The sequence below is a fragment of the Dermacentor albipictus genome, chromosome 5 (assembly GCF_038994185.2).
Source record: "Dermacentor albipictus isolate Rhodes 1998 colony chromosome 5, USDA_Dalb.pri_finalv2, whole genome shotgun sequence".
In the NCBI taxonomy this organism is placed as follows: Eukaryota; Metazoa; Arthropoda; class Arachnida; order Ixodida; family Ixodidae; genus Dermacentor; species Dermacentor albipictus.
In genome coordinates this window covers 37,391,648-37,404,291 of record NC_091825.1, presented here as the reverse complement: position 1 = coordinate 37,404,291, position 12,644 = coordinate 37,391,648, and the positions used below count along the sequence as shown (strand labels likewise).

The 12,644-nt window shown below is 43.6% G+C and overlaps 1 protein-coding gene across 7 annotated transcripts in view; it reads left to right on the top strand.

Moving 5' to 3' along the window:
- Positions 1–12,644, top strand: part of LOC135909515 (sphingomyelin phosphodiesterase-like) — a 243,096-nt gene that overhangs the window by 182,325 nt on the left and 48,127 nt on the right. For all 7 annotated transcript variants that reach the window (XM_070538348.1, XM_065441491.1, XM_065441489.2 and 4 more), the window contains one exon: positions 1,425–1,673. In XM_070538348.1, coding sequence (XP_070394449.1) covers positions 1,425–1,673 — 249 coding nt within the window. The remainder of the gene's footprint in view (positions 1–1,424; positions 1,674–12,644) is intronic.

The following is a 12,644-nucleotide window of genomic DNA, read 5'->3' as shown; positions in this document are numbered from 1 at the left end:
ATGGATGTTGATTTGTACGATCCACAAGTAGCGCTAACACCGGTCTACAGCGGTCTATTGGAAGCTTGCAAAGAGTTAACTGAACAATGTAGCACCTACTTCTTTTAAGTTCAAGGAAAATATCGCACGTCATCCCTAAAAAAAATAGAGAGAACCAATAGTTGAATGCACGACCAAGTGCGAGTGCAGACTGGAAATTGTTTTTTACGTACCTTCATACGCAACAACATTTGCGTCCATTCCGGTCACGGACTCCTCTTTTACATCAGTTTCCAGCCATTCTCGTGGATCGATCCCGAAACTTCTGCCGTTTAAAGCCCCATGATCCTCACACTCCTCTCACGCGAGGAGTGACGCCATAGAGTGCCGTTGGCAGCCCGTCCACCTTCAGCACGTGCGGTAGTACTACATCACGCTCGCGCAGGGGGAATTTCAATACATAGTAGTAACCGCATCAAATTATACCGGCGCGTGCTATCGCTCGCTCGCTACTCGCCTTCGCATTGGCGTGCCGCTCGAGCAAATATTTCTCACCGAAGTGGATTTTCACATTGTGCGGATCTCTTTAACATCAAATCCACATGTAGGCTCTTCAAAAAGTTGGAAGCTGATTCAAGCTCTAATTGACGTCAATGAAATTTCACAATCAATTATATGTTGGTTTCTCACCCACAACTGGCTTAGGAATAAACTGTCTTTGATCAACGTCAACTGCAGGTCGAATCACTTTCCTACTTGCTTGTGATGTCACGCTAACTCCCGCCGTCGAAAGGATTTCCAATAGGAGATGATGTTTATTAAAAATAAATTCTGAGAAATGGCATGCCAAACTTGGTCTGATTATGAGGCGCGCCATTGTTGGGGACTCAAAAAAATTATTGGGTCTAACGTGCCAAAACGACATTCTGATTATTATTCATGCCGTAGTGGGGGACTACGAAAATTTGGACCATTTGAAGTTCTCTAACGTGCAACTACCTCTAAGTGCATGGGTGTTTTAGCATTTCGCCCCCATCGAAGTGCGGCCGCCGTGCCGGCATTCGATCCCGCGATCTCCTGCTTAGCAGCCCAACAACATAGCCGCTAAGCAAACACTGCGGGTTACTCTGAGGAGGACTCGGAAATAACCTTGGTCAACTGGGGTTCTTTAACGTGCACCTAAATCGACGCACATGGGCATTGTTCCATGGCACTGCCATGGAAACAAGGCCGCCGGTGCCCGGATCAAAACGGTGACCTCGAGCTAAGCAGTGCATTGCTGTAGTCATTAGGCTATCGTGGTGGGTAAAGGCGTTTCTTTTTTTCTTGCGGATTTCATCCTTTCAAGCGTTAACTTGCGACCTCCCTTTTGCACTGTGTTGTGACCAGCAATATCAATGGTATTTACTAGCGCATTAATTGTTGTCAAACTTTCTCTATGACAGGTGGAGGACGACGAAGACGAAAACGTGGAGAAACAAGTGAAAGTGTTGCACATCTCGGACACGCACTACGATCCGGAGTACTCACCGGGGAGTAACGCAGTGTGTGATGATCCCGTGTGCTGCCGAAGAAACAACGGACATCCGAAGTCAGCTGGCGACCGGGCGGGCAAATGGGGCCACATTGGAAAGTGCGACATACCGCTGCGGACGCTGGAGAGCGCTCTGAAGCACGCTTCCGAAAATCACAAGGCTGGTGCTTGATGCTACTTGCTTCACTTGCTGATTCACTTGCTGCTACTGCTATTTAGGAGACGCCATCCGCAAAAATGAGATAGTTACAGAGAAGGGCTAAAGCACGGACTTGATAATACGAGCTCCAACACCCAAGAGCGGCGTTTTGTTTGCATATGCCACAAGATTATAACACACTAAGGCGCGGATGCGTACAATCCAGCATGTTAGATAAGATGGAAGTCGGACACCGACCCTCGACTTCAAATTTACAAAGCAAGTCAAATTCCCAGTGGCCACAGAATATACTGACCTAATCATTGTTGCGCCCTAAGTTCATGAATAATTAGTTCTGAGCTGCACCATGACCTAGACTCGTGGTTACCGGTCTTTATTTGTGCCGAAAAAACTAGTCAAATCTGGTACTTGTATGAAACTGGATTATTCTTAAACTGTGCGGTTTCTTTTGTGAGGAAGCAGCATAAGCTTTCCAGGTCAAACGTCTTTATTATTGTTGTCGTTGGCTTGCTTGCTAAAACTTCACGTACCGAGAAGGGGTTATAGTAGTTTACTTATATCATTGCAACTGGAGTACATTTCACTACAGCCGTACCAGAGATTTCACGTTTGCTCTGCTATGGCGCTCCGGCGTTCAACACACAGGGTCGAGAAATGGCGTGAAGAGACTAGGGCGGCAAGATAAAGGAATGAGAATTCGCTCCTGCCACATTTGATGAACCGACTGTAATACTAATAGGACGCATGCAGGATTGCAAGATTAGACAGTACGACACCTAATAGCTGTATTATAGGTGTGTAAATGTTCTTACAAACGAAAAAGAAAATGTATTGCGCTTTTTCGGTATTATTGTGTAGAGGAATGAGCCAGTACTTGATGATGCAGGTGTCGGGCGCACTGATGGTGTCATTGTCGATCCACGCATAATAGCAGACGGCTATATTGGATGAAGAAGGTAACATCTTCGAAGGAGACGATGCGTTGCAGTACATCACATACACTATTCAGGCTAATTTTGACACAAGAGAAGGCCTAATTCACATTCAAACAGATTCAGCAACAACAGAGAAGCTTGAGAGATCAAAATTTAACATAGGAAGCTCCTATTGGAAAAATGCAGAAGAAAATGTCCCTAAAAATACGGTTGCAGGGCCCATTAAAATTCTGATACGGCTAATCAAAAAGCATTGTCCTAATAGGAAGGCACTGATGACTCTGATTAGAACGAAGAAAATTGCGGTTGTATGTCATGAAAGCAAGATGATCCTACTTCTACAAAGGCAAAGGTCATAAGAATAGCACAAGGTCATGCAAGCCAGTCACAACAACGTCGGTGCTATATAGAATCGCAATGCAATCCAGACTGCACCCAACTATTACTGTCGAAATGGACTGGCGCACTCTAAGATTATATGTTTTGTTCTGACTCAGTGTATACAGATATCAGTAGCTCGTAATGGATCGTTATGGATAGCATTTCTAGATTCTAAGGGAGCCTACGACAACGTAGACGGGGAGTTGTTATGGGATATTCTGAGGCACGAAGGCATAGATAACGATTTCATGGAGCTGCCGAGGGAGATATATGGGGAAACCAAGTAAACATAGTATGGGAAGTTCGAAATTTTATTGAAGTGGCAAAAATTCACCAAGGAGTGTAGAAAGGATGCCCTCTGTCACTACTCTTGTTCACGGTTTACGTTAAGGGTATAGAAAAAACATCTGAAACACAGACAATGAGGATTTCATTGATCATACACGCCTAATCGACAAAAGGTGCAAAAGAAGGTCCCCGCACTGATGTATGCAGACGACGTAGTGCTACCAACGCACAATGAAAGGCATTGACGGACACTTGTGGATATCTGTGTCAATGTAGCGCGAGATATAGGCAAGTTTAGCACAGACAAATCGCGAATTGTGATCAAAAATGAGGAGAGGTGTAATTACGTGGAGTCAGTTCAACAGCACGGCATACCCATATTCAAGCAATATAAATACCTTGGCGTATAAATAAACGGAAGAAAGACTTACTGAAACACTTACTAACAGAAGCTGAAAATAAAGGGAAAGCACAATGCTGCAGTAATGAAGCACATACAGTGTGGGGCACAGGCAAATATATGTGACAACACAACGAGAAATTGAGGCCTTACATTAGCACAGGGACATCGGGAATTATGACCTTAAATGAAGAGACGAGTGTCTACGTGGTGTCAATTCAACAGCAAGTCACTGCCATAGTCAAGCAATATAAATACCTTGGCCTGTACATATAGGAAGGAAAGACTTACTCAAGCAACCAACAAGATTTCCTGGAAATAAAACGGAAGCCGAATGGAGCAATAATAATACTTCGGGCACTTTGGGGCCACAATGAACGTGAAGTGGTGCGTAGGATCTGGAAACGTGTCATGGTGCCAGCACCAATGGTCACAAGTGACTTTCTGTGCCTAAAATAGGGTTTGTTGTTCGGATTGGAAGTTAACAAAAATCGGCGGACCGGTTGGCATTGGGAGCCCACGGCAAGATCATAAACTAGGCAGCGCGAGGAGACATGAGTAGGGCCTCGTTTGAAGTCAGAGAAGCGGAGAGCAAAATTAGTTTTGAAGAAAGGCACAGGAACTTGAATCAAAAGAAATGGGCGACTAAAGTGCACAAGTATCTGTACCTAGAAAGCGTGGACACAGAATGGAGGAAGAGGTCAAGAAAGTTGGCATCTAAGTGCAGCGTGATTGAAGCGTAGATAGACAAACGAGTAGTCAGAAAGACAGTGGTAAAAACAGAGACAGCGAATTGAATGCAAATAAAGGAAACGAAAAAGACCATGAAGATTCACAAGAATAAGAAAAAAAAGGAAAGTTTGTACGATAACACGAAGGAAAGTGCCTTGCTCTTTGAGGCACGAGCTGGTTGCCCAAGGACTAAGACATATCGCAGCAAATATTAGCAATAAGATGAGCTATGTGTATGCTGCAGAAAAAAAAATACTAAGAGCACTGAGTACGTCCTAATGGAATGCGAAGGAATCCGGACAGCGAGACCCGTACGCAACATACACCTTCCGGAAGCGCTTGTATATAAAGTGGACGGAACCATCAATCGGTAAGCAGTTGAGATAAGCAGAAGACGTTTAGAGTACAGGTGGAAAAAAAGGTAGGGAAGAGATCGATACGACGGGATTATGTACCGGCATAGGCAGCGGCACAATGTAGATAGAGAAGGTTTGACAAAGGGAAAAAAAGATTAGAAAACAGTATGCAAAACTGCTAGAATGACAATATTGTAATCATACCTGTTTAAATCGAGCAAGTAAGGTGATCATTCGGCCTCACCCCGTTTCAAACAGAATTCCAGTAAATAATAATAATAATAATAATAATAATAATAATAATAATAATAATAATAATAATAATAATAATAATAATAATAATAATAATAATCAACAGCAGCAGCAGCATGACGCGTTCAGAACTTAATTTAATCTCACGCGCGGCATTCAGAGGGGTATAGCAGGGCGGTACATTTGTCCTAAGCAGGAATGGTCGCGTTTCTGAGCTCCCTATTTCATGGCAGTTATATTTATTCAAACCCGAACTGGCGTTTATTAGTAATTATAAAGCCTACCAATGTGTAATTTGCTCCAGTAATTGTACGCTTTCTCGGCCATGCCCCTCACCCTCCTCCCCCCCCCCCCCTGGCGGTTGGCACACGGGTTCACAAATGACACGAAAGATTTGAGCAGCACGACAGAGTGATTGCTAATGATTGCCAAAATAGGCCTTAGGAACGCCACCACTCGTGGCTTACGTTAGGCACGTAGGGCATTTAATGCTTGAATTGGACATTTCATGACGCCATTTGTGTACCCTGTTGTTACACACCCGTTGTAGCATGCACAAGATGCTTCACTTTACCCATTGCGGCTGCATTCCTTCTACTGCCTTCCCCCTACCTTTTACACAACGCAGGTGCGGATATTTAACGGCGTTGACCCAAAACGGCGAACATGAAGACTTAAATAAGTGGTAGGCGTCCATCGGTTCTTAAAGCGAAGAAAACTGGGGGCAAGGATGGAAATTTTCCGCACTCAATAACTTCATTCCGCTGGCACACTTGAGTGTCTGGCACATTTATTCGCCCCCCCCCACTTTTTCCCCCTTTCTGCCAAGAAACATAATTTCTCGCCTAAGCTGTCACATAATTATTATCCGCCTGTTCGAGTACTCCAGCTCAAGGAATAAAATCGTGCATTTTGCCACAGTGGGCATTTTAAAATTCTGCGTAGGCTAAATAGAGACACCCTATATACGAGAGAGGGAAAGATAGAGGGAATAAACCTTATGCAAAACAGCACGTGCGAATCACTGGCTCCAGAGTACAGAGATCACATGTGTGCAGAACGCCAATGGTGACAATGTATTGAGCTGGTTCTGTACGCAGAATAACAGCGATGAAAGGTTGACCGCGTTACAGATTTAAGTGTGGTTACGACGCGAAGTTCAAATGTTGCCCGTGCCCTCGTTACATATGTACGTCGTGCGCCTTATCACAGTGAGTCACCTCTGACGACAAAAGCAACCGTACTTAGAGGGACTAAATACCTTGGTCGGCAAGAGCTTCACGATTTCATCATATTTAGAAGCGATCGTGGCCGCTCAAGAGTTTACTTGATAACCTCGAATGCGAAGTAGCGAGGACAGGGCTGTTCGTACAAAGTGTTCGGCTTCGTTTCTATAGCGCTGTGTCAGTGACCACCTCAGCACACAGGGACAGTTGATATTTTTGTTTAGTTCATGAAAAGTTCTAGTCAATTCCAGCGTTCCATTTCACGATAGAACTGTGCAAGTGCGGTGCACACAAGTAAAATTATATACGCAAGGGGAAACATACACCGTGAAACTTTGACGAAACAACAACGTTACAGGTGTACTTGAAGAAAAAACATGCAATGACTGTCCTGTGAATTTTAGAAATGCAATTTCGTTTCTTTTGTGCCTGACAGTACATGGCATAAGTAATTACACATGCCAAACATGGGTCCTCCGTCAAATGAGCTACCTAAGTGGTAATATAAAAGACGTGCCCACCATGCGATCTAAATATCCAATGAACTATCTTTAAGAAAGATGATAAGAAATTTAAGAAAGATGATAATGTTTTACCCATCATGTGTTAGCTGTGAGTAGAGCCGTCATTGACATTGACAGGTGCTGCAGGAACTTCGGGAAAAAGATGTCTTTGTTTACCACCTAAACAATACGAATTAGTCAGAGTTCGTGAGTACTGATGCGAGACAGACAAAAAGTTAATTTTACATTTTTTTCGTCCAAAAGGAAATAGGTGCTGCGCAGTTTGTACTCTGCATAGTCAAAATTTAGATTGAGGACTTCATGTATGTGAGCTTGGATTTACCTGCTTAGTGAACAAAAAAGCACTCTTCTTGGTGCGCGGAAGTAATTGATAGATGACAGATTTCAGTGAACCAGCTCAAGCTGATACAAAGAGCTGAGAAGACGGCAAGAGCCAGTGGTGCTTTAGACTAGGGGCCCCGACCATTAGCGATTCTTCTGGTTATTCTTCTAATAAAGTTAATCTATCTGGCTTCAGCGAATGGAGAATGAAAAAACTAGTAGATGCCTCAGCTCTCCCACAGTGAAATCAGTTTCCATATGTTATCGCTAGACATATTTTTCTCTGCTAGTTTGAAGTTGGAGCTCGTGGCTTTAAGGTTGTATTTTTCGCTCGTAATTTATAGAAGTAAAGGTGACAAGATAGAAGTCACCCATATACACCATTGAACGCTACATCGGTAATATACAGGATACAAATGCAGGCACTTAAAACTGGAAGCAGGGGAACAAGATAATGGCCTATCGGGGTAAATTTAGATTGGCTTCAAACACCGTGGGCGCCTGGATGATAACTCACTTCTTCTTACTCAATGAATTGAAATATCATCATTATCATTATCACCATCATGATCATCATCCTATTTTGTGTCCAATGCAGGACGAAGTCCTCTCCCTGCGATCTCCAATTGCCCATGTCCTGCGACAACCGATACCAATTGCACTTTCCTTCTCTTCGCACCCATTATGTAATCATAATGGACCACCGGTTATCTAACCCACGCATTACATGACCTGCCCAGCTCCATTTCTTTCTCTTAATGTCAATTAGAATATCGGCTATCCCTGTTTGCTCTCTGATTCACACCGCTCTCTTCCTGTCTCCTTAACGTTACGCCTAACATTCTTCGTTGCATCGCTCTTTGCGCGGTCCTTAACTAGTTTTCGAGCTTCTTTGTCAGTCTCCAAGATTCTGCCCCATATTTCAACATCAGTAGAATGCATTGATTGTACACCTTTCTTTTTAATGATAATGCTAAGCTTCCAATCAGGATCTGACACCGTCTGTCGAATGCGCTCCAACCCATTTTTATGCTGTAAATTTTCTTCTCATGATCAGGGTCCCCCGTGAGTAATTGACCTGGGCAAACGTACTTCTTCACAGACTCTAGAAGCTGTCTGGAGATCCTGAACTCTTGTTCCCTTGTTCGGCTATGGGTCATTATCTTTGTCTTCTGTATATTAATCTTCAACCCCACTCTTATATTCTCTCTGTTCAGGTCCTCAATCATTTGTTGTAACTCGTCCCCAGTGTTACTGAACAGCACAATGTCATCTGCAAATCTAAGGTGGCTGAGATAATTGCCGTTGATCGTTACTCCTAAGCCTTCCCAGTTTAATAGCTTGAATATTTCTTCCAAGCATGCAGTGAATAGCATTAGAGAGATTGTGTCCCCTTTGTCTGACCCCTGTCTTTATAAATATCTTCCTACTTTGCTTGTGGAGAATTAGGGTTGCTGTGGAATTTTTGTAGATACTTACCATGATATTTGCGTAAGCGTCCTCTACTCCTTACTTACGTAATGCCTCTATGACTGCTGGTACTTTGTCTGAATCAAATGGCTTTTCGTAATCTATGAAAGCCATATAGACAGGCTGATTCTACTCCGCGGATTTCTCGATTACCTGATTGATGACATGGATGCTTGAAGAGTACACCTTCCTGAAAGCTGCTTGTTTCCTTGGTTCACTAAAGTCCAATGTTGCTCTTATTTTATTGGACCTTGGTGAATATTTTATATAATATGGAAAATAAGCTAATGGGCCTATTATTTTTCAATTCTTTAATGTCTCCCTTTTTTGGATTAGTATAATGTTGGCATTCTTCCAGTTCATTGGGAGCCTTGAAGTCGACAGGCAGTTTGTATAAAGGGCAGGTAGTTATTCAAGCATCATGTCTGCACCATCTTTGATTAAATCCACTGGAACTCCAACTTCTCCTGCAGCTTTTTCTCCTTTCGTGTCTGGCAAGGGCATTCTCACTTCATCGCTATACCTAACCTAACCTACCTGACCTGTTCATTATTACTTTGAATAGAGGTATTGTGGCTCCTCTGGCTACTGTGGAGGTCAGTAAAGAATTATTCCGCTGCTTTTACTATATCTTCGAAATTGCTGACGATATCGCCCCATCTTACAGTGCATACGTCTCAGTTTGTCCGACGCCTAGTGTCCATCTCACTGTTTTTAGGATGCGTCCATTTTGTACTGCTTCCTCAGTCTTTATGATGTTATAATTTCGAATATCCTTTCTTTCTCTTTTTGATTAGAATAGAATGGCTTTATTTCCTTCTACTTCATGGAGGAGGCTGCAAGTAAAAGCTGCTCCACTAGAGGCAGCTTGATGAGGCCCGAAGCCCCCCCCCCCCCCCCCCCCCCTACAGAATATTCGGCAACAGCATACATGCAAACACATATGCATTATACACATATATAGTCTCATGAACCCACATACTCGCATATACACATGCACACCCATACCCATGTACATACAGAGCCACTGGTGACTAGATCAAAAATACTTGAGGTAGCTTGTGTGGTTCTCTAGTGAATACAAATGAAATAAGACGCCGCTGAACATTATGCACACACACACACACACACAGACACACACACACACACACATATATACATATATATATATATATATATATATATATATATATACATTTACCACATATAACACAGTTTTAACAATTCCGCGAATTCTCTCATCGCTTGAGTTGGATACTTTCATTCTCTGTCGTTTCTTTATTCGGTCCTTTGTTACTTGGGGGAGCTTGCCTACTGGTTGCCCTGGTGCCTTACCTCCCACTTCAACTGCTGCCTCTGAAGCCAGCTTCGTTACGGCTTCATTCATTACCTCTATGTCATCATCATCATCTCGCTATTCTAAGGCTGCAAATTTATTCGAAATTGCCAATCCGAATCGGTCTGCTTTTACCCATAGTGCTTCCGTGTTGGACTGTTTCTTTTTGACCAAATTTACCCTTTCTCTCTTCAAATTGAAGTGAATCCTAGCCCTCACTAATCTGTCCATCACTGCACTTTATCCTAGCTAACAGTTATGCATCCTACACTGTGCTGGGATCGGCAGAAAGTATGAAATCAATTTAATTTTTTGTTTCACCATTAATATGCTTTTCCAGGTTCACTTTTTCTTCCAACGCTACCTGAAGGTTTTCATTATTGGAAGTTTATTCCTTTCGGCGAATTCGACCAACATCTCTCCTCGACTGTTCCTAGAATCCACGCCGTAGTTGCCAATTGCTTGTTCACCAGCCTGCTTTTTCCCCACTTTTGCATTGAAGTCATCCATGAGTTCGGCATGCTCAGTTTCCACTTTTCGCGTCGCTGATTCATTGCCTTCATAAAGCTGTTCTAATTCTCCATCATCGTGACTGGATGTTGGAGCGCAGGTTTGTACTACCTTTATTCTATACTTCCTATTTAGCTTTATTACGACTGCTGCTACCCTCTCATTAATGCTGTAGAATTCAAGGTTGCCCGCTATGTCTTTATGAATTAGGAATCCTACTCCGAACTGCTTTTTATCTGGTAGTCCTCTATAGCAGAGGACGTGGCCGTTTGTCAGAACTGTATAAGCCTCAGCCAATGATATCCCAAACAATGCCTGACAGTTCCTCAATTAGTCCTGCTAGGCTAGCTTCACTCGAGAGGGTTCGGGTGTTAAACGTTGCGAGAGTCAGTTTCCATTGGTGGCCTGTCCGGTTGCAAAGGTTCTTAGCACCCTCTGCTGCCTTACAGGTCTGACCTGCGCCTTGCTCAGATGCTCCGCAGCTGCTGGACACTGAGGACCACTGGGTAATTGAGTGAGTCCTTTGGGAGAAAGTGGCTGAATACTGCACCGGCGAGGCCATTTCCTGTTCTGGTGAAGGAGTGTCTTATTTAATCTTAGTGGGTCTCCCTAGTTTTGTTGTACCTCGATTAGTATTGCCCCACTTGCTCTCGGCGTTTTTGCCGGTGTTAGGCGCCACTCCAAGCCTGGAGATGTAGAGTACGGAGGAGGTGAGTTCAAGTTTCTCAGCTTCAAAACACACACAAACACACACGCGAGGATTTGATCTTCTGACTGTGGAACCCAGCATGCAAGCTAGCTCATTCAGTTAACGCTGCGGGCTGTTAGGCTACCTTAGTTCATTCCAGCCGAGACGATCCTGCGTGCCTGAAAACATGTTTGAATTATCCGCGGTATACGGGTTTTTGGGTTTTATTCGAGTTCTATGTGATATCATGGCAGGTGGCATGGCATAGTATTTCTCAATGGTTATAATATCGCGGTTTGGGAGTCTCCCGTACGCATGCTTTCATGAACGCGGCTAGATACACGATATATTTCCGGCGAATTCGAAACAGCACTTAAAAGTAGTGTGGAAAGCAAAAGAATATGAGAAAAAGAGAGAACTTTCAGCGCTTTCCGGGAATTCACTAGTCGCGTATGGAGGGAGGTACACCAAACAGCTCACGGTCTCGGCTGACGGCCTCAGGCATGGTGGAAGTATTTGCGAACGAGACGGAACTGCTACTGAAGCGGTGCCCGAGGCTGAGGCGTCGGATGAGAGGAGGGTGCATTGGCATAGACTTTCCCTCAAAGGCCAAATGCTCAGAGTGGCGAGATGGGTCGCGAAATAATGGTTCTGAGCCGCGCGCAAAACAAGCGACCTTGGTATCGGTCTTGCTCTATGCTTGCAAAGCGCTTATACGATGCCTCCTTCAAGCTACAGTGAATGCGTCTGCGATCAGTTAGACAATGTTTGTACACTTCGCGCGTGAGAGCTATTGACGTCTCTTTTGCCACCGCATTTGCAATACTGGCAATTTAGCAGTTGCGATTACGTGCTCGTGATCTGTAGGAGTACAGACGGATACCCGCGAAAACGAATAGAAGTGAAAATATAGAAGAAATAACTGGACGCAAACTGCGACCTTTTCTTTACTTGATGAAAATCTGTATGTGAACTTTGCAACTGTTCTCACTACGTTATTTTTTTCTGATTGGTTGCGTGATACGGCAACCAATCTCATCCTTTTTTTCTTCCTTTTGCGCTACAGTTTCTTTTCTTTTTTTTCTTTGGGGAGGGGGGGGGGGCTCTCACTAGAAAGTGAGTGCGAGGCTTGTCAGTAGCGTCAATTTAAGTGAATTTCGTATATCTCAGCTGCCTAAAAAAATGCTTGAATTATCCGTGGTATACGGATTTTGCCCATTCGCGGTAGGTGGCATGGCGTAGTATCCAATAGTATAGTATGCATAGAAGTATCCAAAAAATAAATGAGGCTGTTATATGTCCCTTTTCAGATATTACAGGAGCATACGGGAAATTTAACCCTAGCATTTTTTTTTTTGATATCCGATATCCATAAAGGAGGAGCCTTAGACGATGACTGTACAGCTTTTGAGGCAGTCTTAGGGACAAAATACTGTTTGCTTCGAATGACAAGAGTTAAGGGGCAAGGAGAAAATTGGCTATCTCTAAACTGCTAAGACAAAGGTGACCTCTCTCTCCGCTGTTGTCCATAATGTACATGTTATGGGTCGAA